This window comes from Meleagris gallopavo, chromosome 3 (genome assembly GCF_000146605.3).
Source record: "Meleagris gallopavo isolate NT-WF06-2002-E0010 breed Aviagen turkey brand Nicholas breeding stock chromosome 3, Turkey_5.1, whole genome shotgun sequence".
In the NCBI taxonomy this organism is placed as follows: Eukaryota; Metazoa; Chordata; class Aves; order Galliformes; family Phasianidae; genus Meleagris; species Meleagris gallopavo.
In genome coordinates, this window is record NC_015013.2 from 74,642,750 (window position 1) to 74,670,687 (window position 27,938).

Sequence of the window (27,938 nt, forward strand, 5' to 3'; positions counted from 1 at the left end):
AAAAAAAAAGACCTAAGACATTATTCATAAAAGTATGGTAAATAATATAAATAATAATAAATAATATAATATCAAGGTTTATATTTCAAAGGATACATAAACGTTCCTATACCACTAAATACATATTATAAAGTAATTTACAAGTGGGTACGTAAAAATATATATTTGTCTTTATCTGAATTGACTAGGTTTTAATTTGAGGGACACATGCACTTGAAAAGAGGAGAGGCATTCACTCTGACCACTTTGTTTATAATTTAATAACAATTTAATGATGGTTTTCATTATCTCATTTCATGAGATATGTTGCATCTTGCTTTCTATACACTAAAGATTATAAAAATGAATAAATTTTATTATTAGGTAACCCAAACAAAATGTCTTCTATTCAGTGATAAAGAATGCAAAAAGAGCTTTATATGTGACATATTTATTTATCAACTAAAGAGAATATACTGTTGCGTGTCAGATACTTTCTCTAGCTTTCTGGCAGGCTTCCAGAGCTTCTCCAACAATATTAAAATAGTCTTCTATATAGGTTGATTTGAACCACAGTGTATCTTGTTAAATAGGGCACACGCCTCATGGTGCATTCATCAGAGATGACAATGTAATGCTGTTTTTATTTTAGCATTTTCTGTAGTACTCTACTATGGAAATGATTCATAAATAAATGAATTATGTTTGTAAGGATTTCTGGAGGTCTCACAACTAACACAGGAAACAGTGACTGGTGTGTATGTCATTCTTTCTTCTTCTGACTGGGCATTCCAGAGATGTTCTGCCAAAATCTGCAGTATACTGAAAAAATCTTCATTTCAGTCTGGCCTTTTGCACTTTAAAATAAGTTCACTCACTTTTCCTTTTTTTTTTTCTTTTTTTTTTTTCTTTTTTTTCACTTCTACATATCTCTAGATTTTTCATTCTGACATGTTTAAGAAGTTTTATTTATGATGAACATACCTAAGCATATTGGAATTGGGTAGTTCCATCTTCTTACTGGTCCAGGCATACAAGTGATATGTGAATGTCCCTAAAATGACACAACATTTGCTAATTTGCATAGTAAAGAGTATACAACATGTGCTACATGATTACTATTCCAATAAAACAAATTAATAATTAAAAAAAAAACGTCAGAATATATTTTAAAAAGTAGAAAATGTAGACTGTACACTGAATTTTATCAAACTTTCAAGACAACAGAGCAGAATCTAATCTTAACCCAGGGACAGTTAGCCAATCAGAAAATTGCTTTTATTCCCTTAATATTGTTTCTAGCAGTCTCCAGATTAATTTCAAAACACCAGCCTTAGTTTAATTCAAGGTTTTAGAAAATAAAGATCTCACTGAAACAATGTATGCATACAACTGATCTGCATAATTTGTGGAATATGAAAAAAAATACTAACTATACACGGTAGATACAATCAGGTTAACATTTTAAATTTATAATGAATGATTCTGTGACTTTGTATTCTAAATTTAGTATTTACCTTCAACTCTGACATAGCTTAAGTATCCGAAAACTCAGATATTTAAGGAAAGCCTTCACATCAGAATGTCTCTTTGCAACAGAGTAGATGTTATGATTTCAAGGCAATCTGTTACAGACTTGGTAAAAAATTCACCAGAGTAAACCACTACATTTACTGTTCATCAGCTTCATGTAACTGTGATTGTATTCCCGGGACAGCAAATTAAAATGAAAATTCCTTGGAGAAAACTGTAATTGGGATTTCTTGAAAAACCACACAGTGCACACAAAAAGATGATTCAGCAGGAAAAATAAAAAATAATTTAAAAAAATCAGTAACATTTTATCTTGTCTCCTTAGTATTCATATGAAAAAAAAAAGTTGTTAATTTTAATGTTAAATCTTCCTATCAGTTCAGAGTCTGTAACATATGAGGGAACCAAGTATCTGTAAAACATCCAGAGTAACTACAAATAGTTTATTTATTACTGTGCAAACCATTCACTTCCTCTCCTAGAATAAAAATGAACACACTTTCTCTACAGGTAGAAGTAGGCATATCTGCTCATTTGTAGAATAAGTAAATAAATGAACAAAGTCCCACTCTACATGACAGAAAAACATTATGGAAGGAGGAATATTTTCTTATGTGTTTGTGCAGTCTATGCTCCAGTGTATTTCCTTTATTTCAGGAATGTAGTATTGATTGTCTTCTCACATGTTTGTATTGAAGTCTGGAAACAAAACAAGGACGCAAAACAAAACCAACCAAACAAAACCAAACAAGCAAACAAAAAAATTGACATTTCCCAAGAATTACTTGCTACAATGAAGAAACAAAAGAATTAGATTCCAATGATCACTTTCACTGCTTCATTTTCTTTTTCCTATTGTCTACTTTTTATATTGTCCATCAAGTAATTTAACTTAATTTGCAAAAGCTTCAGAGCTCAGCTATAAATACAAAACACACCATCAGTAATAGACAAGCTATAATCACTAATGAAGAAGAAACACAGAACCACAGACTCTTGACAGAAAATTTGAAGGTTGTAAATTTAGATTTTATAGAAATATATGTAAGTTTTTCAAATTAATCATGTAATCAATGTTCAGTATCCACTTGACAGATGTAACAATTATCACACTGAAGAACAAAAAAAATTGGAATCTTAGCTCACCTGAAGGGAATAACCCTGGTCACACTGAAAAGAAACCACATCTCCAACCATGTATCTGTCTCCAATTTTGATCCCATTGCTTGGTGTCTGTGGTTCAGGACAAGAGTCCAAACCTATAGCTGTGAAAAATTGGGAAGTTCAGACATTTAAAGTACGTAGAATCTGATAATAGATTCACATTGAACTTCTTTGGCACAGCATACTGATATCTGAGGAAGTGCTTGTATGCCAGCAGTCTGTATGAGTACCCAAATAGACTAATATTTTGGAAAAACTCTCATAAAAGGAGGAAAACTGCTTTATTTCCAAGCAAAGGAAAGAGAAAGAAATATTATCCAAAGATTAGCAGTCGAAATGCAAAACCTCCTCTGAATTTCTCCTCTTTACTGGTTCACTCATTCCTACCGCCACTCTCAGAACTGACCATAGCCTACCTAAAGGAAACTGGGAGCACACCTACTTTCCTTTCCCAGCATCTATTCCAGAGAACACTGAGCAATACTACACTGAGTGCAATATTGTAGATTGAAGATTACATCATATTTTTAATTAATTTTAAACAAAATAATTGAATGTTATGGGAATCATGCATAAAACAATGAAAGAAACTCAATTGATCTCAAAGAAGCTACCTATATTCTTAGAGAATAATTACCAAATTAATAAAATTTCACCTTAAGATATATAGAGGCATAGAATGCATAAACTCTATGGTAGGATATGTTTTATATAATAAAAATCTGGCATAGAAGTGAAAACAGTAGAAAAACAATTATTGATGGGATCACCATTAAGTTTTAGAATATGATTATCTACGACAAAAGGAACTGAAAGATACACATATTTCCCCTCAAATTTGTGTATCCTTGAATATGTGGAATAAATTTGGAAGTAGGCAATGCACTGAAAAAAATATTTACAGCCAACTCACTTGCCAATTGCTTACCATTTAACTTTGATGAGATATTCACTAAGAACTACTCATATTGACTTCCATCAATGTTGGTTCCAATGAAACAGAATAATCACGTGAAGTACTGTCATTAAAATGTGATCATTACTTTTTTATTTACTTTTTCTAAAAAATAATCCAGACTTTCATGGCAGGAAGCTTTGCCAGAGATGAGCAGAGGAGAGTGGCTTTGCAAGTTAATGAATTATGTTCTGATTGTGCATTTATGTTGAAATTTCAGTATAAAGATAAGAATTTTATATTGCTAGCTCTCAAATCCTGAGAAAAATCCTGACAAAGCTGACTCTCTAGTACAGAAATCTGCAAGAGACAAAAGTCTAAATACGCTATGTCATACACAAAATACACTGTCATCTTCCTTCCTAGCAGTGATGGGTCCTCAACTAAATTTCCTTTATCAAATTAATAATTCAGCCCAATACAAAATTCTACACATTATGTGAAAGAAAATTAGTTTGAAAACAGAACAAAGGAAAACATAAAGCATTCTTCAATCTACAGCTAATAGAGGCTGTGTCTTCCCTAGCTAATAACAGGGAGCAATAGCCAGGATATATGGAGTGAAACAGCTAGTGCCTAGAAGTCAAGATCCACATTAACTGCAAAATTTTTATCAGCTTCTCATAGTCCGGTCATTTGCTCATTGTCCATTACTGGTTTAAGGCATTAGCTGAGATCACAGAATCACAGAATGGCCTGGGTTGAAAAGGACCACAAAGATCATAGAGTTTCAACCCCCCTGATGTGGGTAGGGTTGCCAACCACTAGACCAGGCTGCCCAGAGCCACATCCAGCCTGGGCTTGAATGCCTCCAAGGATGGGGCATCCACAACTTCTCTGGGTAACCTGCTCCAGTGCGTCACCATCCTCTGAGTGAAAAACTTCCTCCTAATATCCAACCTAAATCTACCACGTCTGAGTTTAAAACCATTCCTCCTTGTCCTATCACTATCCACCCATGTAAATAGTCATTCTTCTTCCTGATTATACATTCCCTTCAAGTACTGGAAGGCCACAATGAATATATTGTGTGTCTCTATTTTAAATTTCAAAACAATCTTGATAATATTTTCTACTTTTTTAATTGGTTTATGGTGCATTTTACAGATTTTATGAAGTTTTTGTGGTCAATTAGTTCTATTTCATACTTGACAGACCACAGACTCACTTCAGTAGTAATCACATGTGCACAATAATTTTTTTTAACAGCTTATCTTTACAAAATATATCGCATACCACAGAAAATTTTAATTCAGTTTACTCTGTCAGCAATTCAATATTTTTTACAATAATACTACCCTTACATTTATTTCTAACAAAGATTACAGCTTTAAACATTGTTTTGAGATTTCCTCACTCCATCCCAAATTCTGCATTATTTTCTTAATTGCATATCTCTATCACTTGTACATGAAACATTAATTTCTTATTAGTCTTGACAGGTCACTGAGCTACTGGCTACCAGGTATCTACTGAGAGACGTCAATATTCTTCCCTAAATCACAATTTTTCAGCTTTTATTTACTCACTCACAGAGTACATCTTGCATGTGTACACAAACTCTCTCATACAAACTGTATAAATTCATGCACAAACCTATTAAACTTACATATATTGTCTTTGGCATGGAACAACACTTGTAGCAGTATACTGTGAATGCTTGCTTTATTTAGGGATGAGGGCTGCCTATCAGTAGTACACTACATACTTCAGTTTTTTGGACAGTGTGAATACACAGAGGCATTCTCACTTTCATTGGATTCAGATTCGTATTACTTTGTTTTCCTAACTTCCTATGTTTTTTCCTACCAAGGTTGTAAGAAACTGAGACAGTATCTGTATTTTAAGGAAACAGAAGGATAAATATAACCTATGATGAATGTTTAGACATGGAGAAATTAGCATTTTTGCAAGGCTGTGTACTCCGACAGACTAATCAGATCAGAGCATAGGATCTGTATACTGTAAAACTGACAAGAATTAACTATGAAACAATTATGCAAATCAGACTGCAGAGCAAATATGAGCAGAGGGAATTGCGTAGCCTGGTAAAAATAAAATTCTAACAAAACATCAATGACTGTCAGAATGCCAGCTAGTCAGATCAGGCAATCTCTTTCAGATAGCAAGTATGTCTATAATTGCAGTCTTTTCAGAAATAATAAAAACATTTGAAATTATTCTCCTGATTTATTATATATTTAAATGACATTATATGTAGTGAATATTTTATTGTATTGGTCATGATATCCAGATTCTGATAGCAGTAGGATCTGCAGGAACAGCTGCTGTGAAGAGGGGTTAGGGGCTGCCCTGGGCCAGACACAGTTGGTTCCAAAGGGCTCCACTGCTGAGCCTAGCAGAGAAGCTTGTGGGGTCTGCACTTATTCCTGTTGTATGCTTTGAGAAAGTGAAAAAGAAAGGTGGAAACAATATGAACAAAGCATCCCAGTCCCTGCAGTTTCAGATTTTACCCATGTAATTAAATGAGAATCCTACCAATGGAATTGAAGCAACTGTATGAGGCTCATGATGTGCAATAAGATGGAATGTTCTTTCATACCACTTAGATCTGGAACTGAAAAGCACTCTTAATTAATTGAACATCTCTGCATTACCTGTATACTCAAGATGAAATCCAGCAGCAGATACGCTGATATCAGACTGAAAATTTAGGTACAGATTATTTGATGTACTGTTTAGAAGTGGAGGTATAGTTGTTCCTGAAAAGAGAAAGAAAAATATTACTGAAATGCAGAAAAATTAACTACATGAAGAAATGTGTGTGTGTGTATAAAAAGACAAAGAGTGAAGGGAAAGGAGAAGATGAGAGAAAGGGAAAGGTTACAAAACCAATTCTATCATATTTTGTCATAGAATCATAAAATCATGGAATAGTTTATGTGGGAAGAGACACTTAAATACCATAGAATCATAGAATAGCTTGGGTTGGAAGCAACCTCAAAAATTATCTAGTTCCAAACCCGCTGCCATGGGCAGGTTTGCCAAAATCATCTAGTCCAACTCCCTGTGCTTTGGCCTGGACATCTTTCATTAGATCAGGTTGCTCTAAGCACTGTCATCACGCACGGTTGTCAAATATCTTTATTGAAAGTTTTAATGCATTTTCAGTGCACCACATTATCAGAGACATGAGCCATAGGCATCCTGGGAAGAAGGGTCTAATACGAATTTGTATCACCCTCTTTTATCAACAGAAGGATTAAACTTGGATTTTCTTGAAAGCAAGAGCAAACTTCCTAACAGGAATAACTTTAAACATTACAGCCAAATATACAAAGCAGCTCTGAACACATTTGGTAAATGTGCTTGATTAGTTATTTGTGTTTTAGCATAAGTTTGTAACAAGAAACTCAGAATGACAAGACAAAAAAAAATCATCTATAATGCCGTTTCATACATGTGAATGAAGTAGAATAAAGAAAAATTTAAAAGAGCAAACAGAACTGTCTCATTTATCTAAAATAGAGATAAAGAATGCATCCTTCAATCAAGTATAATTTCAGGAGATATCTACTTTAGAGGTCAGTATTTCTGATGCCTGCTATAAAAGTGAACAAATGAGATTAATATTCATAAAGATCATCCTATAGCTTGGGAGCCTCTGAATATTATTTCACTCCTAAAATTTTCAAATTTTCAGCCTTATGAAAGTCTACTAGAATGATGACTATAATAACAAAAAAACTACCAGTTGTTAATTATAGAAGTAGCAAATGCAGAAAAAAAGAAATAGAAAAAAGCAGTGTTTACAATGCATGCTGAATTTGTGAAATACTTATTTTAAAATCTTCTGTCACCTGAATAACTTCCAAGCCTTGGAGCATTGTTGTCAGCTCCATCATAGAAGTCTAAAGAATCCCAGTTGTGCTCTGTAGCAAAACTCACCACTTGCACCTACAAAAAAAAAAACAAAAAAAAGTAAAAAATACACTGTAGACCAGACCACACCATATTAGAATAGAATAGAATAGAATAGAATAGAATAGAATAGAATAGAATAGAATACTCAGGAGTTCTGTTGCTTTCAATCATGAAAAGTTTGTTCCTTAGTGTTATTGTAAAGATAATGAAAGACATCATTAAGTGAATACAATTGCATTATAACAATTCAGTTGGATTTAATTGCCAATTCAGACTCGTAAGTTCTGTGACCCTTAGTGACAACCACATATTATCACTGACAAGAGTTACACAGCAATCTGGACACAGAATATTCTAATACCCAGACTACTTGAAGGACACTGAGGGGAAAATATACACTATGGCCAATTACTTCAGCTTCTTTGTGATTCTTTCTAGTTTAAACAGAATTAAAAACAATCTCATAATGAAGTAATTTGCATTTTCAATTCTTCCTCCATATGAAAGCAGCCTCTTGTGTTTGGCTACTATCATCTGTGACTTATTTCCTGGGAAAAAGTAATCAGTAACATGCTGTAAGGCAGAATTTCCACTTCGTTCCATCCAAGATTATAACATCCTCCCACTTGTTCAAGAGGGAGCATGAAAACACTCACTACAAAATAAAGAAATTGCAGGTTCCAGTTCCTGTTCTAGAGGGGAGAGAGTGAGGAATTTTTATTTATTTATTTATTTTTACGTGAAATAACTTTAATGAAAACCAAATCAAGAGTGACAGAAACAGGAATAAAACTCAAGACATTCTACAGGATGAGTACCTTAACCACTATGCCAGAGAATTATTCTTGCTTTTCTTCTGTCTTCCTTTTTCTTCCTTAACTATTCTCCAAAGTGGAGTAGCTTCAACAACAGACATAAGCATAGTTCCAGTGCAACTAGGTAATCATTTATCTAGGTGGAATATGTGACTCAAACTTTTTAGCCGAAAGGAATGTTGAGGTTATCTAGCTGTTTCTCCAGAGCTTTAAACACTCTGCATTATATAGGCATTGGTCAGATACTACAGCCAAAGCAGGGTTGATTGATTGATTGATTGATTGATTTTAGAGTGAAATGGAGGAGAAGCCCTGACTCCTTTGTAAATACTTGAAGAAGCTCCGGATGGGGCTTAAAGTTATCTAGTCCATGTCCGTTGAAATGAACAAGGACATCCACAGCTACATCAAGTTGCTCAGAGCCTTATCCAGCCTCACCTTGAATATCTCCAACCACCAGTGTGAAACCACCACATTTCTGAAATACCTGTTCCAGTGTCTCACTACTTCTACTGTAAAATGACTTCTTCCTTATATCCAACTTAAATTTCCCTTCCTTTAGTTTGAAATCATTTCCCCTTGTTCTGTCACAACAGACCCTGCTAGAGAGTTAGTTCTTTTTATAGTTTCCTTTTAGATACTGATAGGCTGCTATCAGATCAACTCTAAAGCCTTCTCCAGGCTGAACAGCTTCAACTCTCTCAGCCTGTCCTTGTAGGAGAGCTGTTCCATCCCTTGACTCATTTTGGTGGCTCTCCTCTGGATTCGTTCCAACAGATCCACATCTCTCCTGTACTCAGGACTTCACATCTGGACACAGTACTCCAGATGAGGTCTGACCAGTCCACAGTAGACAGGCAGGGTCACCTCTCTTGTCTTGCTGACAGTGCTGCTTTTGATGCAGCCAAGGATACATCTGACTTTCTGGGCTGCGAGAGCACAGTGCTGGCTCATGTTCAGTTTGCCATCCACTGGTATCCCCAGGTCCTTTTTGGCAGGACTGTGCTCTATCCTTACATCTTCCAGCTTGTTTGTTGTGACTCTATCAGGAACACACGGAATACAAAGTACAGATACCTAGGAAACCTGCAGACTGAATTTAAATTTATCTCTTATCTTATCTCTATCTTATTTATTTATATATGGTTTTAATGTGCTTGCAGTACCAGATTGATGGTGACTGCCTAGTTTTTGTTTTTTATTTTGTTTCTTTTTTTCCCTTCTCTTTTTTTTTCTTTTGTATTAGTTATAAAACATGTAATTTAAAACATCTATTTTAGTACAAGTTATGCATGTTATGGACCTAGCCTGCCAGTGTAGCCACTAAATAAAAAAGACATTCCTTCAGGCAGTGAAGTAAGAATCTATACTAACTGTTTTAAATTACCTACTCAAGGTGCCTTTCTGACTTAATTTATAACAACAGCAGATAAAATTATTGATGTTTAAGATACTTAAGTTAGGTGCTTTAAGATTGGTTTTCAACTCTTCCTCTTCCGATTTACCCAAATCTACCTTTAAATCTTTGCTTTTTGATTTGATATTAATGATTTGATTTGATATGAATATACAGATCATCATTTACATCTGGTCACACTGTTTCAAAAAATTCAACAATGTAGTTATTCCCACCTAAATAGTTTAAATACTCTCATACACATTTGCATTATTTTCAAGTTGGGAAAATATCTCTGCTACACTGAGAGATTACTGATCAGGTAGAATGTTCAGATATTTTAAACATCTCCATAAACACAATGCATTATCTAATGTGGGTATTCAAGATCAGTATTCCTTTGCAAGTAGGACAAAACCAGTCACCCAAGTTTTCAAATGTTTCCTTAGGTAGCTGAATTGCAGAACGATAACTATATATGTATATATGATATATATGTGATAATTTTTGCTCTTGCCTATGAAAAAAACCCTAAAATTATTTCAGTGCCATATCTGACGACATTACTGGTTATAAAACTATGCTCAGTTCTCAAATATATCTCAGTAAATATGGTATGAGGACTTCTGACATAAGCTCCATCTTACAGTTCCTATATCATCCGTATTCAGTTCAGGGACTTTCTCAGAACTAGTGTTGAAAATCAGATGAGTCAAAGGATCAAGCCTAAATATCAAGCTTTGCAACTGTCCATGATAACGGAAAGGGTCACATATTCACTAGCTCTTTTTGCAGAAAGACTTGTGAGAATTAAAAAAAATAATAACATTACCAAATGCATCATCACATTACAGCTCTTAAGAAAAAGAATGTCATGCAGGCTAGACACCTAATCTGAAATCAAAGCTAGCAACTTAGTCACCTAATGCATTCTGTGATAAGAGATAAACACTTCAAAAAATTGAGTGCATAAGTCAAGACACGAGATATAATAAGAGACCGGTAAAAACACTCTAAATGATCCACCAAGCATTTAGCATTCATTTCTGTTTGTACAGGATATACTGAAAACAGAATCCTAACTTTGTTAACTATCCTAAACAAGTTGTGTTCAAAATCAGTCTCAAATATGATTTAGTTTTCTAAATATTATAGCTAATAGACACTGGTAGCTTTGAAATTTAATTCATAAACTTTTAAACGTTACCATGTATGAACTTAGGTTGCATTTGTTATACTTCTGTGTTATTCTGTAAAAGAATTTACATTCTTCTTAAATAGTTTTAAATAAAGATACAATTTTTACAATAGCACTAAACTATAAACTCATTCTACTTTGAAATTTTTTCCTGGAGAATATAGGAGAATACAGTAAAAACTCTTTAATTTATTGAAAACCAGACACAATAAATGATCCAAAATGACTTTCTTGTTTTCTTTCCACAACTTTAAATGCAAATTTAGAAATATCTTCTGCTTCAAATGGTCTCCAGTAGGAAACTACACCTTTATTAAAGCCTTACACACAGAAACAAAATAGTTCATTTTATTTTATATTTTTTTTTAATGAAGCAAGGGAAGAAATTGAAAACTTACTATCATGTTTTCATGGTAATTGCTTTGTTAGGAATATGATCAGGTTATAAGTTTTAATACATTTGACAAACTACCTTTCCGATAATGAGATTTCTTGCAATATTTCACTATGTGACTTAATGATATGGATTTTTATCTATGTTCCACGTTCTTAATCCATTTTTCTGTGAAGAAGAATTTTGTCAATTTTTTAAGGGATTCATCGTATATGAGCTTTCATAATAATATATAAAATAACATAGCTTCTAGGACAGCATATATAACCTCCCCAAGAAAAGACCTATTTAAGAAAGATGCATATATTCAATTTTAGGGAGAAAAAAAAAACAAACAGAAAGCATATATATTTCTTCTGGCTTCTTACTGAATGACCTAATGAAATGATATATTTTGAATTACTGTTGCTTTTTTCTAACTTAAATAATATGGATAAAGCTTTCAAGTTGGCTGTAAATCTTTCATATTTAAGAACTGTATGAATGAAAAGATACAGAATTAGTTCAGTCTTGATAGCCAGAAAGCAATACTTGAATAAATATTCTTTCCATGCTCTTGCACCAGGAAAACCAGTTTTAAATGCAATGACAGACAACAAGAAAGTACTAAATATACATACTTGAATCCCAGCTCCTTCTGGTACTGTGATTTTCCATACACAATTCAGATTGTTGTCATAAGGCTCAGGGTAACCAGGAGACAAAATGGTCCCCTTGCGCTTTGTTAAAATTCCACCACAGGGCACTGAAAAGAAATGAACAAGGCAAGAAAAGAAGTATGAAGAAAAGAAGTGAGAAAAGTTGTTGAAAAAGCTTACACAATATTCAGCATGTCACTGCTGAAAGCATTTCCAAATTTATGCTACATTTAAAATTTTATGTTTGCTCCAGGAAAATAAAGTCTTGAATCTCAAAAATGTTCTTTTAGATGATAAAAAAATATTAAGGAAAATTATGATTCTATCAGTTTTCAGTGTTGCAGAATCAGATTCATATTCTCTTATTTATTTGACCTTTAAGAAAATGAAATCTACTGTACTATTTCCTAGCAATCTTACAAATATAAAGCATTATTGTTAATGCTTAAGGAATAAAGTTTGAACACATATTGCGTTAGTCTAAAAGATATAAATATGTGGTAAGAATATTCTTAACATTGCTACTTTTTTTAAACAATATCACTAGTCCTGATGCGTTGACAATTCTCTGCTACGATGAATTATGCCATTGCAGACTATGTTTCTGTCATATTCGTAAGAAGTGGTTAAATGCCTTTAAGACTGTTCTCATCATATACCTTCACATGGATTAATAAAAGTGTTACATATAATTACACACAATAACAGTTTCCCTTCTGAATATCCAACTTAATTGTATCTTGTCTAGATCATTACATGCTGTAAGAAGGACAAATAAAATTGCAGCTTAATTTAGATATAGATATTGTATTGGTATTCAAAAAGCTGAAGGAAAAGATTGATGAGATGGTTCAACGAAACCGCTAGAAGCTAATGTATCATTTCTATGCAACAGTAGTAAGTTCTGAAATGATTTCATTAGATAAGAATACGAAGATTTAGAAAATAAATAGAAGAATGCCACTTGTTTAATACTGAATACTGTAAATACATTTTAGATGGCATATAATTTATATAATCTGTTGGGAACTATATGAATAAACTAAAGGTCACTTCACTTAAAACATTTAAATAACTGCTTGTAAAAAGATGGACAGGTAGAATAATTGATGTCTGCTATCCGTAAGGAAACAAACATTAACTAGATTTAAAAGCAATTTGATATGGTCATGGGTACTACTTCAGTTTTTAAACTGATTTAATTCAATGCAATTTTCATCTCATATATATATTATCACTTTCATTAACACAGAGGTCTTCACGCATAAGATGATCTATAACCCCTTCTCAGTTCAACTTGCCTAGAGACAGATAGTTTCTCTTTTACAGACTAGATAAAGTATATCAATTGTGATCCACGACCAAAATAATTGTTTATATTATTTGTGCTATTGCAATATCTGAAAAGTAAAGTGAATAGTTAAAGGATATAAACAGTACATTTCTATCAGTTCAACCATTATAATTGAGAATAAATGTAGTATAGATAGTTCAGTTTCTTACTGATATATGTAGGCAGCTCCAAAAGTAACACCTTTTATTTATTTCCATGTATATAACAGATAAAAAAAAACACAATAACGTTTGATAGAACAAACTCTCAGCTACTAAACACTATTTTTCAACAGTCACTGCCATTTCCTATGCAATTTCACTAGCAGTAAACAAGAGCATGCATGCTACAGTTGTAAAAATCTGCACCAGTGGAAGTTACCCACAGTTTCGCAGCTGCTATGATGGCATCATTGCTGAAATGAACCACCTTGTACTAGCATCCACTGTTCGGTGTCAGCAAGCATTGTTGAATGCCAAGTGGGTACTATTTTTTCCACATGGAGAAGTTTAATTATACACCCTTGCTTCCATGACAGATGCCATTTTGTCAGACTGCTCCTGTGCTGCTCTCTGTCACACTCACCAACAAAATGTAACAGAATATTGATGGGAGAGTTAAGCCTTCACTCCTGTACCACCAACATCCACCTCTGAAATGGTGAGCCAAGGTAAGAAAATATGAGGCATTAATTTTGGAGCAGCCCTCACAACTGTGAATGTTTCCTTTGACTGAAGTAGTTCGAATAAACATTATTCATGTATAATATTTGGATAATCATATTTTATTAATATTACCTCAGTGGTACATAGTCTTGATCTCTATAAAAATTTTAGTATTTTGAAGGATATATATATATATTTATATTTAACCATTCAGTCTCTATTAAGTAGCATCAGGTGATTAAGCACAGGCTATTTAATATCAACATAATTAAAAACTTTTCTTTATTTTCCTTTCCCCTGCTCCTTAATGCTGAGGTCAGTTCAACAGTGTGGTTTTGCAGTAGACTAGGATATCTTTTGTAAAAAATCTGTTATCTGTCAAGAAAAATAAACTCTAACTCATGCATGCATTTGATGTTTAGTTGGGAACTATGTTCTTCAGATGTTTTTATCCTAAAAATGAATAGGTTTTATTGTACTCAATTGCACAAAATTAATGTATTATGTAGTCAGTACTGCAAGATGTTATAATTAGCAAAATTTGATGGCACTGTGAAAGCATCTATGTAAATGTAACAAAATATGTAAATGATATCCAATTTTGATAAATTTATAAAGAACTGATTTTTTTTCCATATTAAAAAATAATCCCAACTTTATTAAAGTATAACATGCTAATCAGAGGATTTGCCATATTTGTCTGAGATGTAAACATACAGAAAATTGTATGAATATAATTTTATTTCATTCCTTTGAGGCTCTTCTGGAGAGCAATCACCAGATTTCCAAGTGCATCAAATCAGCTTTACCAATGTGAAAGGATGCACATTAATTTAATATTTTACTGTTGAGAATTTAATCTTGTATGACCAGAAAAGTATATGCTCTGGAAAAATACTGCTTGCTTTTTTATTTCATTTTTTTTAATCCATGAAATATTAACTATTTCTAAATCTATCTATTACTATTTCTATTTCTGTGATTTATAAATCTTTTCTATATTTGTCTTCTTTACTGTAGGTTGCAATATCTTTTGAAAGAGTCAAAAGGTGAGAGAGTATCTTAGTCTTGAAGTCAGTGAGGGAACAAGCTGTTACTTCTGCGTCTTGACTAAGGGACAGCCAGTCTCCTATGTAATGGAATGAAGCCAATCTGTGAATTATAGTAGCAGAGTATGTTTATGAAATTACTGAAATATCACAGCAAGTTTAGAGCAAAAAGAGTAATAGAATCTTGCCTTGAATGGAGAAGAAAGTGAATAAAAGTAGGCAGGAATAAAATACTGAGTGGATGGAAAAAAAAGAACACGTTCAGCTAGAAATAATGGCCTACAATTTTGGAAGCAATTAGTTCTATAAAAATGTTTTAAGAACTCACCAACACATGTAGGGAGTGAATCATTCCACTGTGCCAATGCATTTGGTACTGTATCACATCTAATTCCTGTTGACCCATGGAGGATATATCCTGGATTGCATTCAAACAGAACCAAGGACCCAACTGCAAATTCATTTCCAATTCTTTTTCCAAATCTTGGTTCAGGCACAGAGCTGCACTGTGTTGCACTTGTTCTTGGAACAGCTGCAAACACACAAACAATCATGGATTTTAATTCCAGATTTGATGAAAGAATACAGAACTTGAACCACAGATATTCAGAATGACTAGAGGCAACATACAATTAATTGAAACTTAAGAATATTTGCTTAATCCCCAAATTGATCTTCATAACATTTATTACTTGACAGAGCCATTATTTAGAAGAGCGTAGCACTGATATCCTTACCAAGATTAAAAGTAATATATTGAATCTACACTGAAACTTTCTAATATGGCACTGAACAGAGATACTATTGTGCAATATTCAGCCAATACAAAACCACATTTCTGTGTCAGGTTGATATTTACTTTTTTTTTTCTTTTTTTTTTTAATGCTCATTTCTGCCTGTCAAATCAAGATTCAAATATAATGGAAGAATGAATTGCAATTACAAGCACTGATGTTTTACAATTTCTGCATTTGACCCATAAAAAGGAAAATAATGCATACCAAGAGAAAGAACTTAAAAATAGCAAGATCACTGATTCAACCACAAGTAATATCATATACTGTTATTCATATTTAAACTGGGAGATAAGCCAGTTTGAGCAGCCAGATGGATCTAGCATTAGTCAGATTAGCAAACATAGAAAAAGCTGCTATATATAACTGTCTTCTTAAATTTGGAACTTATCTTACGCTTCCTAAATAATTAATTTTTTAAATACAGATACAAGAACAGTCCTAAAACATTATTTAAATAGTCAGAAATAAATAAACTTGTTAAATCATTAAAAGGCTATTACTTTCCTTTACATTTTTTCCCTGTTCCTCTCTCTTGATATGCAATTTGTGGAAAAAGTGAATAAATATACACATTTTTTCAGGCTGTCTCACCTTGATAAACAAAATGAAATCCTTTAGCTGTTATTGGTCCAACTGAAGTAAATCTAACTGTGATCTGGTTACCTGAGCTCAGTGGAAGGGATTCACCTACTCAAACAAAGCGAATACAAAGCTATCATAACCACTTTTTACTAAAGCAGCATTCAAAATAATTATCAATAACTTTGCAGTTAAAAACAACACCCAAAATACAATTCTGCTTCAGTAACTTCACTAAATATATATGATTTCAACATCTTAAGTTGGCAGTATTATGTTGTTCTAAAAAAGAGAAATTGAAAATCGCCTCAGGTATTATGAACATATGTATTTCCTTCATAAATAAAATAATACATATCTTTACACAACATACCTCTTTAAATCAAGTCAACATGCGTATAAACTATACAGTTTCACTTTATTATAAATATATCCCTCTTTCCCTTATAAATGTCTAATATTAATTTTAAATTACTCATTGCATAAGAGCAATAAAAGCACAAAGAAAGAAGCCCAAAATACTCACTGTAATAACCAAGTATCATAAGAAAAAAATCTAAAAGAAAAGATCTTATTTGGCTTCTGTTCCTTCATTACTTAAAACTGTTCTGATTGATTTTTTCTTTCCAAATCCAGATTTCACATATTTCTCCAAATTGTATCTTAGACAACATGAGCTTTCTTTTCTGTTTCTTTCACCTGCACTATTTTTATAGGTTATATAAAATGAACAACAATTTAATGACAGTCCTATTAAAATATACCTGAATGAGATCCTGAGAGAGAAGATAACAAAGATGACTGCAGAGTTGGGCCATCATATACTTCAACCACATCATGGAGTGATGTCTGGAAAAATACAAACTGGCCAAAAACCACTGATCAAACAGAAAGGAGAAAAAACAAGAAGCACCAACAGACAAAAATAGGGAACAGGAAAAGAAATAAGAGAGAGAACAAAATAAGCATTAATATATTGATATAAAAATGTTTTATTTGAAAATATACTTAGTTGATTTTCCTGATTCGTTAATCAAACAGTTATTTTTTGTACTGTAGCAGCAGTAAAATGTTAAAAAATATAATTCTGCATAGAAAAGAGACAGGGAAGATCTACATATATTTTTCATATAATATAATAAATTTTAATAAATAAAATATTTCATAAAACATACATAATTGTTAGAAAATTTTAATAAAACACTTATTTCCACTCTTGAATATATTTTCAAATTTTTTGCTTCACCCTCCTGACCAAAATTATCAGTCCAATGTCCATCTCGATAATTCTAGGGAAATAGTTATATACCTTGTTTTATTTTGTTGATAAGCCCCTGAATGTTTCACAGACTTTGGAATATTTCATTTTTCTTAAGAACATTAATATTCAGTGCATTTTTTACATTTGTAAACTAAATGAACAGCTAAATCAAAGTAAGAAAAGTTTGGGAATTCATATGCCGAATCATAAATATATTTATTTTTATAGTCATATTAGTTGAACAACTGAATGCAAGAATGTTATTTTTGTTCTGAAGTTCAGCACATTCAAATCAACAGGCATTTGACCTTTCAACACATGTAAACAATGAAAAAGAAAAGTGACCATACAACGGCATGAGTATCCTAATACCTACAAAACATTTATATCTCAATTTTATTATCATTATTAGCAGTGTATGGAAAAGTGTCATAAGGATTATAAAGGGTTTAAAAAGTGGAAGTAAGAAATGTAGAATCAGTAAGAGTTCAAGAGAATAGAATCTGTTTTCGGTTCTGGTTCCTTATCCAAGTTAGGAATTTAGAGACAAACATGGGCTATCAAATCATTATATTTTATATTTTATTGTAATAGATGAAACTAGGCACTTACAGTTGTGCAATTCTATACATTCTAATAAAGCCTAATAAAGTACATGAAAAACAAGGGTTTCTTTTTTCTTTTTCTCTTTTCTTTTTTCTTCTTCTTCTTTTGCTTTTTCTTCTTCTTTTTCTCTTTCTTTCTTTCTTTGTCTTTCTTCTCTTTTTCTTTTTCTCTTTCTTTTTCATTTTCTTTTCCTTTTTCTTTTCTTTTTCTCTTTCTTTTTCTTCTTTTCTTTAAAACATTTCTATAATTAAATGTGCAGACATTTTCTACATTGTTTCATTTCTGGCTATAGCCCTTATTTATAACAGAGGTAGTTTATTGGACACTAGTAATGTTTTATAATCATGTATTTTTATGTCATTCAACACAGTGTTTATTATACTGCTTCTCAGATACATTAGTGATGAATGCTATAGTCCTTTCGAAAATCAGAATAATGAGAAAATTGTTTCATATCTATTTTAAACATGTTGTGATTTCTAATGTTGTTTTACCAAGTGAAAAGCCAATGCTTGAGAATTTAAATATCTGTGACACCAGACAATTAGTGCTGCTCATACCAAGTGTCCTGCAATATGACATTATTGCTGTACTGAGAAATACCGCGAAATACTGTAATGACTTATCAGTTAGAAAGCTTTTATCTTTTATACTCCCATGAAGTTACATTACAACATTTCTATCAACTGCTTAGGACTCAGCTTGGAATTTTTTATCTTAAGGAAATGATGCGTACGTTAACTAGAAAGAGAATTTCATGTTAGTCTCCATAAAGCAATCCACAAGTTATTTAGCAAATGCTCTTTAAAGAAAAAAATTCTGTGGTTCAAATTTAGGAAAGCAACAAGCATAAATAATTTTCTTCATGGAGGGAGACGTGCAAGAATGTCTGTCAGAAACTGAATTTTCAATATATTACATTGTTTAGAAAAGACGAACAGTTGCAAATTATGTTGATGTTGTTAAGTAAAAAGAAGAATTAACTGTAAAGTTACAGAAATATATTATGGTAACAAATAGCTAATAATAAAATATTAGATGAAAATAATTGTAGAGAAGTTAAATATACTGCATATTAAAATTGTTCTACTATATATTCAGATGATGGACTTTGAATTGAATATTAACTGTTGTTGGTGAGATCTGGAGGTTAAAACAAATGATTATGCTCCATAGTGCCATAAATAAATAAATGAAAGTACAAAAAGTATAGAGAAGGATGAAAAAAATATGTAACGATGTTACATCAAGAGTCTACAAAATCATAAGATATATGGAGAAACTGAACACAGAGTGATTTTTGCTGTCCTTTCAAGTATTAGAACTGAAAAGCACTAAATGAAAAACATACGAAAACTTATTTAAATTTCAGATCATGTTTTTTTTTTTTTTTTACAGAATACACATTTAAGCTGTGGAACTGTTTGCTAACGTTTGTCACAAATACTAAACCTAAATAGGCCAAAATGCAATTATATAAATTAATGGAAGAACTCATAAGGAAGAGCTACTAAAACCGAACATGAGCTTAAACTTATTTATTTGAACCCCCACATTTATTGCTGTTTAGAGGACACTGTAGTATGTAGTCCCTTGTTTTCGGACCTGGTATGGTGGAATTCTTATGCTCCAGGTCCATGGCTTCATAATTTATAACTACTGAAAATGTAAAATCTTGATTTAAGTATTTAAAGTGATAGGACTACAGCACACATTTAAGCAAATTGAGCCATTTTCCAGTACTCACATTGTTTTAACAGCTGTCTGTATTCCTCTGTATATTTCCAATTAATTTAGGTCTAAATTTTATTCAATATGGATTTAATTTTGCAATTTACAGCATTTTAATATGGTAACTGATATACTATCTCATACTTTATTATAATGGCTGACGTCTGATAATGTCAGTTGATAGTATTTGATAATACTTACAAATAGTGATCATAATAGTGACAGTGACAGATAGTGCTAGTGACAGATACTTACAAATAGTTATTTCAAATGGAGTTATGCATTAATATATTTTTAAGAAAGTTTTATTTTATAAAGACGCTAAGTTCTAATATCTGAAATTACTTCAGTTCTCTTAAACATAGCATTCGAATAATCTATAAGCTGAAAAGATTACATCAAAAAATGAAGCAACAAGATGTTTATATGACATTTTAAAGTACTTAATTATGTATACACATTACAATTGCACATGTTGCAGGTAGAATAAATCATTCCATGTTTAACTACATTGTTTTGATGGCCTTGATTTTCTCAAATGGTAATAAAAATCTTGACACTTTGGTCTTAGTAAATGGCAATTCACAAACAATAAAAATGAAGACCCGATTGGAAACATTATTTTACATATAATATATATATACAATTATGCTTTGAAATGTTTTCTCCACCAGAAGTTTGAAATACCTTCAATCATTTTTCTCTCAACAAGAAATTAACTTTTCAATGCTTTCAGATCAGACAATTATATACATTTTCAGAACTAATTTAGTTAGAACCATGTAACTTTACAAAGAAATACAAACAGTTCCTTGTTGTTTTAAATGTTTTAAATTATATTTCATTCCATAGCCCAAAGGAAACATTATTTTTCAGAAGTCTGCTTTCAGCCTTTTTTCCTCAATTCTTTCAGCTCTCTATTTATACTTCAACAGCTCAAATCTATTCTGAGAGGAACAGCAGGGGAGAAAGAAATATACATTCACTTCTCCAATAGTCCATAAATGAGCAAATTGAATGTAATATCAGATAATAAACATTTTAAATGCATCCATATAATCATTTTTATTTAAAAAATCCACATTTTTTCTACCTTAAAAAAAAATCAGTAAATATTTCCAAATAACAAAGAAGCGACTGAGTGTTCATCTTCAAATATTTTTTTTTATTATTTTTGTTTGTAATATTTGTTTTCATTAACCTGCAAACCATGCATGAAATTATAGGTACATCATGGGTAGGAAATCAGTGCTATACCATGTACAAGAAAATGGCAGAAACTGAAAGAGAAGGTTATGATTAGGAAAGATTATGAAAGGAAAAAAGCAACATGTACTTCGTTGGTATACCATAAAACATAGGACTTACACGTCACTTTAGATTTTCATGGTACTTCTTCGTACTTAGAGTATTAATTTGATTAATTCTCACAAAACTTGAGGTAAATGTTTCCATTCTGTTTTACACAGATGTACACAGAGAGAAGTACACAGATGTACACAGGGTTGTATACAGAGAAGTTATGTGTTTTGCCCAACTAATATACATATGCAGACAGTTATTCTACTTAAAAATTTCCAAACTATTGTTTTTTTTAGAATGATTTCTTATTCTTCCTCTTCAATACTCCTATGTTACACCAATACATTTTTTTTTTAATGAGGTAAAAACAAACAAACAACAAAAGCATGTAATTTAACCTAAAATCTCATATCCTCTGACTAGCCACAAAATCCCACTAAGAAATCATAAGTCAAGTGCCTCATAGCAAAGACGATTTCTTTCATAAAGGAAAGTTTTCATCTTAAGAGAACTACAAGTACTCTGCTGCTAACAGCAATTTTTAAAAACAGATTTTAAAACAATAGTCTGGATTCTGCTGTGGCCAGAAGGAGATAATTGTTATTTGATATTTCCTATTTGTGCTGAAGGAGCAAAGTAAACTTGAAAAGGGAGGTGATTATCCCCTTCTAATCAGCTCTTGTGAGGCCCCATCTGGAGTACCACGTCCAGGCATGGGGATCCCAGTACAGGAAGGATGTGGAGCTCTTAGAGCGTGTCCAGAGGAGCGTGATTAAGATAGTCAGAGGCCTGGAGCACCTCTTCTACGAGGAAAGGTTGAGGGAACTGAAATTGTTCAGTTTGGAGAAGAGAGGGCTCCAGGGAGACTTCATTGCAGCCTTCCAATATTTGCAGGGAGCGTATAAACAGGAGGGGGAATGACTGTTTACATGGGTGGATCATGATAGAACAATGAAGAATGGATTCAAACTAAGTCAGAGAAGGTTTAAGTTAGATATTAGGAGGAAGGTTTTCACACAGAGGGTGGTGACGCACTGGAACAGGTTCCCCAGAGAGATTATGGATGCCCCATCCCTGGAGGCATTCAAGGCAAGGCTGTATGTGGCTCTGGGCAGACTGGTATAGTGGTTGGTGACCCTGCACGTAGAAGAGGGTTGAAACTCTATGATCATTGTAGTCCTTTTCAACCCAGACCATTCCATGATTCTATGATATGTCCACTGAATCTGCCACTTTTTATTTTAAGGAACCATGAATAGTTTGCCTATCACTTCAGTAGTCTTATTTTGAAAAGTACACAGAGAATTTGTTGTAATAATGATACACAGTCCCCCTCATTTTAATTATTAGGTCTCACTTATTTTACGCAATGATTTTGGGAGGGTTAACCAGAAAAAAAAAAAAATGAGGTATGGCTAAATTTAAAAATCAAAATCATAGAGAACCCTATCTAGCTTTTGAGAAGACATTTTAAAGCATATTTTCTCCTGTTTAACTTACAGTAGGGTGAATGAAACTATATAACATTACTCATATCTGCAGGATCTGACAAAAATAAGAAATGTGCTCATCACTAGCAATAAATTATATAATGACAGTATCTTCTTTCTTACATTAAGAATAGGTAACAAATCATTAAAAGTTCTTTTCTAAACAAGGTACAAAAGTTGAATGCAACCTTTTTCCTAAGGAGGAAATCCTCAAAAAGTAGTTTGTGAGCCTTTAAGCATTGATATAATCATTTATATCATAGATTTAATAGCTTTAATATTATTATAATGGGTAAAAAAAAGAAAAATTGTTTACAAGACCTTAGGTGAATATATGCATTTTAAGGTTCACTGTAGCTGGCAATCATTCCATTTGTTAAGACTATGTTGCTGAGACAGCCTTAAATTGAATGACTTGTCTATCTTTGTACAGTGAATTTAAAAAGCCTTCATGACAATTTGCATTTAGTTACACAGTGAAGTTATCAAAACTATCTTTACATTTAGTACATTTTAAGTCTTAAAAGTGCATTCTGACATTTTGCTTAATTTCAGTTGCCGTATGTATTTATTTTTCTAAGTCACTGTTGAGAACAATGGCAACACAAATTAAAGCAACAACAATAACCAGATGTGAGTCAATTATGCTATTATTACTATTACTATTATTATTTTGCTACAAAATGTATGCAAATGTCTGGCTTCCAAAATTTTTCCCTGGAGATTTTAATCACGTTTTTTTAAAATTTGCTTATGCTAATAGAATAGATGCAAAATTTAATAGAAAAAACATTTTAAAATGACTACAAGTGAATAATTGGATACAAAAAGGAAAGAGACAGGAAAACAACATACTTTCTTCTGAAAAAATAAACAGTATTCAAAGATTTGGTTGTAAAACTAGAGGATAATCACTTCTACAAGTCAAGACTGCAAGCAACAGAAATATTCAGCCAAGTTTAATGAGGGTTGAAAACCCTTTTTATTTCTTTTTGCTGCACAGGTAATTGCAAGGAGATCACTGAGAGAAATTCTGAATCTTTGAAGACTGTATACACAGAGTAGTGAACACAAATATCTAAGTCAATACAGATAAAGTTACTTGAGAGAGGAATTATTTATATCCAAAGGAATATAATGAAGAGGAAAGATGATAAATACTTTATTATAACTGTCTGAAAAAGGCCTAAGCCTGAAAAGGTTTATAAATTGAGCACTTTTCCAAAATGATCTTTTTCCAGTTCCTTGATCCCAGTCTTATCCCAGTTAGCTATGTATACAACCTGAGAGGAGAAATCCTTGAGAGTAGCCCTGCTGAGAAGGACTTCAGGGTCCTGGTTGATAAAAAACTTAAAATGAGCCCACAGTGCATGCTTGCAGCCCAGAAAACCAAAGGTGTCATGGGTACCATCAGAAGAGGGGTAGTCAGCAGGGTAAAGGAGGGGACTGTTCCCCTCTACTCTGCCCTTGTGAGACCCTAGTTGGAGTACTGCATCCAAGTCTGGCGCCTCTAACACTCGAAACACATGAGGTTTTTGGAGAGAGTCCAAGAAGGGCCATGAAGATGATTAAAGGGCTGGAGCACCTCTCCTATTAAGACAGGCTGAAGGAAATGGGCTTGCTCAGCCTGGAAAAGAGAAAGCTGAAAGGAGACTTCACTCCAGCCTTTCAGTATTTAAAGGAAGTTTATAAATATCAGAGAAATCAACTTTTTACACAGGTAGATAGCAATAGGACAAAGGGAAATGGTTTTAAACTAATGGAGGGGAGATTGAGATTAGATGTCAGGGGGAAGTTTTTTTTTTACTGAGAGTGGTGAGTGATGTTCTTGTGTTGAGGGCCACGCAACTGGATGCAGTACACCAGGTGGGGTCTGGGCAGAGTAAAGTTTGCAGTGGCTCAGTGCTGCAAATATTTCCTTTTTGGTATAATATGATCTATATTGATACTACATTATAAAAAATAAATAAATAATAATAATAATAATAAAATGCATATTACTTTAATTTGGTTTATTGTCCTTGAGGCAAAAACATTTCTCTGTCTGCTAGATAGACTTTGCACTACGACATCTCAGATCTGGCTAGATTTTCTAAACTTCATCACAGATTACACCGCAAAAAGCAGTACTTATAAATGAAGCTCAGTTAGCTATCTGGAGAAAACTGCAGAAAAGGACTTACATACATTTTTAATGCTGAGCTCCTGAAGCTCAGTTTTTAGAATCTAGTAAACATTATTCATGCTTTAAGTAAGATAATAGTATAAGATCCTTTCAAAATCCAGCAGTAAGAGAACTGTGTTAAAAAGAGAAATGGAAACAGGGTAATAGAGTTGAAAGAATGGCAAGAAAAAGATTGTCTATCAACTGCTGATTTTAGTCAACCAGCGAATACTTTTTTCCCATTCTTAATAATAAATGCACTACCTCAGTACCGCAGGATGTTTTTTAGACTTTAGAGAACTGACAGAATAAATCAGAAAACTGAAACATAATGCTGATAATTTAATAAATTTGCATGCTCAGTAAAATTGGGCTTCTTTACCTTTCTGGGTTAAGGGATTCATCTTCTTAAAACATTTTTAACCTTTCTGTGAAACATTCTGCAAAACAGTCAGTTTCTCTGTATGTGCGCCAAATTCTTGTAGAAACATATTGGAGAAAGATTTATTCCTTAAAATATTATTTATTCCTTAAAATATAGTTTTAGTCATTAAAGGAAAAAAAAAAAAAAGAATTCCCAAAATCTACCAGTAATTACCGAACAATTTATTTTTTGTAAGTCTATTGATTTTGCAGTCATTCTCTTTCGGGGATGGAAAGATGGGATGATTTACTTTTTGTAAAATACATGGCACAAATTGGATTACTTTTACTTTCTCCAGAAATTAATATCTTCAGCATACAATCTGGCATGCAAGAATTTGAAGCAATCTTCATTATTTTACCCCACTTTACTGACAAGTAACCATCATTTTGACAGGGCATTCCTATCAGCAATCCCTGAGACTTTGAAATGATTACTTGTATGGAAAGAGGATAGGAAATAGAAAGGTTCGTGTATATGGCAACTTTTTTTTTATTTTTTTTTAATATTTCAAATTGCCTTATATCATAGAATCACAGAATGGCCTGGGTTGAAAAGGACCACAATGATCATAGAGTTTCAACTCCCCTGCTATGTGCAGGGTCGCCTCTAGACCAGTCTGCCCAGAGCACACCCAGCCTTGCCTTGAACGCCTCCAGGGATAGGGCATCCATAACCTCTCTGGGGAACCTGTTCCAGTGCGTCACCACCCTCTGTGAAAACCTTCCTCCTAATATCTATCCTAAACCTCCCCTGTCTCAGTTTAAAACCATTCCCGTTGTCCTATCATGATCCACCCATGTAAACAGTCATTCCCCCTCCCGTTTATATGTTCCCTCCAAGTATTGGAAGGCTGCAATGAGGTCTCCCCAGACCCTTCTTCAAGCTAAACAATTTCAGTTCCCTCAACCTTTCCTCGTAGAAGAGGTGCTCCAGGCCTCTGACCATCTTAATCGCCCTCCTCTGGACACGCTCTAAGAGCTCCACATCCCTCCTGCACTGGGATCTCCAGGCCTGGACATGGTACTCCAGATGGGGCCCTATAAGAGACGAGTAGAGGGGAACAATCACCTCCCTCTCCCTGCTGGTCACTCCTTTTTTTAATTCAGCCCAGAACACAGTTGGCCTTCGAGGCTGCAAGTTCACACTGCTGGCTCATGTCTAGCTTACTGTCCACCAGGACCCCCAAGTCCTTCTCTGCAGAGCTGCTCTTAAGGAGATCTTTCTCCAGTCTTTATAAATACCTGGGATTGCCCTAGCCCAAGTGCAGCACCCTGCACTTGGCCTTACTGAACCACATTTGGTTTTCATGGGCCCACTTCTCCAGCCTGTTCAGGTCCCTCTGGATGGCTTCCCTTCCTTCCAATGTATGGACTGCACCGCTCAGCTTGGTGTCATCTGCAAACTTGCTGAGGATGTACTCAATGCCATCGTCTATGTCGTTGATGAAGATGTTGAAGAGCACTGGTCCCAAGACCAACTCCTGAGAGACACCGCTTGTAACTGGCCTACATCCTGACTCAGAACATATGGCCTGTATATGTTATATATTTTACATGTATATTTGTTTTTATACAATATATATATATATAACATATATACATACATATGTTTTAACATATATAACATATGTTATATGGTCTGTACCTCCCATTCAATAGTATATTGCTTGCTTGAAGATATTAAGGCAAGACATATCTATCCACTTTAATTTAAGATGACGAATAAAATTCAGCACATTTTTTAAAATGTCATTCCATACACGTCTGTCAGATTTCTTAAATGAGAATAAGGTGCTGCGTTCAAGTTATTAAAAGCAAATCTTAATAATGTATTTATAAAGTATTATAATAAATACCATTTGGTTGTTATTCCCTCTTGATGTGAAGTTGTCACTTGGGATATTCTGCTACTCATGATCTGCCCTCACTTTTTTTTTCTTTTTTAATGTAAACTGAGTTTGAAATCAAGTGACTGAAATAATTCTAGCGTGACACAGCTTTTAAGTCATGATTCTGGATGCAGTGAACTGCATGAAAATCACATGTTGACAGCATTATTTGCTCTTTGTGTGTTTTTTTACTGGCAGACTGTACACATATCTTCCAGAATTTAAAAAACAAAACAAAACAAAAGCTATAATAAATATATATATACACACACTTTCAAGGATCACATCTTAAATCAAATAAAAAAAATAAACTACTCTTTTCTATTTTTTTTCCATCTTTGTCACTTATTTATGAAAATAAGGGCTATATAATTACACAGAAATTCTAGAGAAGAAGCAAGAAAAAGATGAAAATGGTATCACTGTAACGTTGTAAAGATGTCCGTGGACACAATTATATCTAGCTTTACACAGGATCAGAAGAGAATACTTGATTTAACTTCCCTGTTTACACTAAGGCAGGAAACTGCCAAGAAAACTTGTTCCAAAATGTTGTGTTTATCAGTAAGGTGCCATTCCTCTAATGCTATGTCTTCCTTTAAACCTAAAGCAGATATTGTCTCCTTATAAATTAGACTTTTTTTTTTTTTCCCAAGCATATATATATTGCTTTAATTCCTTTGTAGTTA

General features: G+C 33.1%; 1 protein-coding gene across 1 annotated transcript in view; it reads right to left on the reverse strand.

The window, feature by feature from the left end:
- Positions 1–27,938, reverse strand: part of CSMD3 (CUB and Sushi multiple domains 3) — a 106,977-nt gene that overhangs the window by 60,776 nt on the left and 18,263 nt on the right. The window contains exons 6-13 of the mRNA XM_010709229.2: positions 17,145–17,258; positions 16,393–16,488; positions 15,333–15,536; positions 11,940–12,064; positions 7,453–7,549; positions 6,250–6,354; positions 2,659–2,777; positions 964–1,033 (exon numbers count right to left, since the gene is read on the reverse strand). Of these exons, the coding sequence (XP_010707531.2) occupies positions 964–1,033; positions 2,659–2,777; positions 6,250–6,354; positions 7,453–7,549; positions 11,940–12,064; positions 15,333–15,536; positions 16,393–16,488; positions 17,145–17,258 (930 nt within the window). The remainder of the gene's footprint in view (positions 1–963; positions 1,034–2,658; positions 2,778–6,249; positions 6,355–7,452; positions 7,550–11,939; positions 12,065–15,332; positions 15,537–16,392; positions 16,489–17,144; positions 17,259–27,938) is intronic.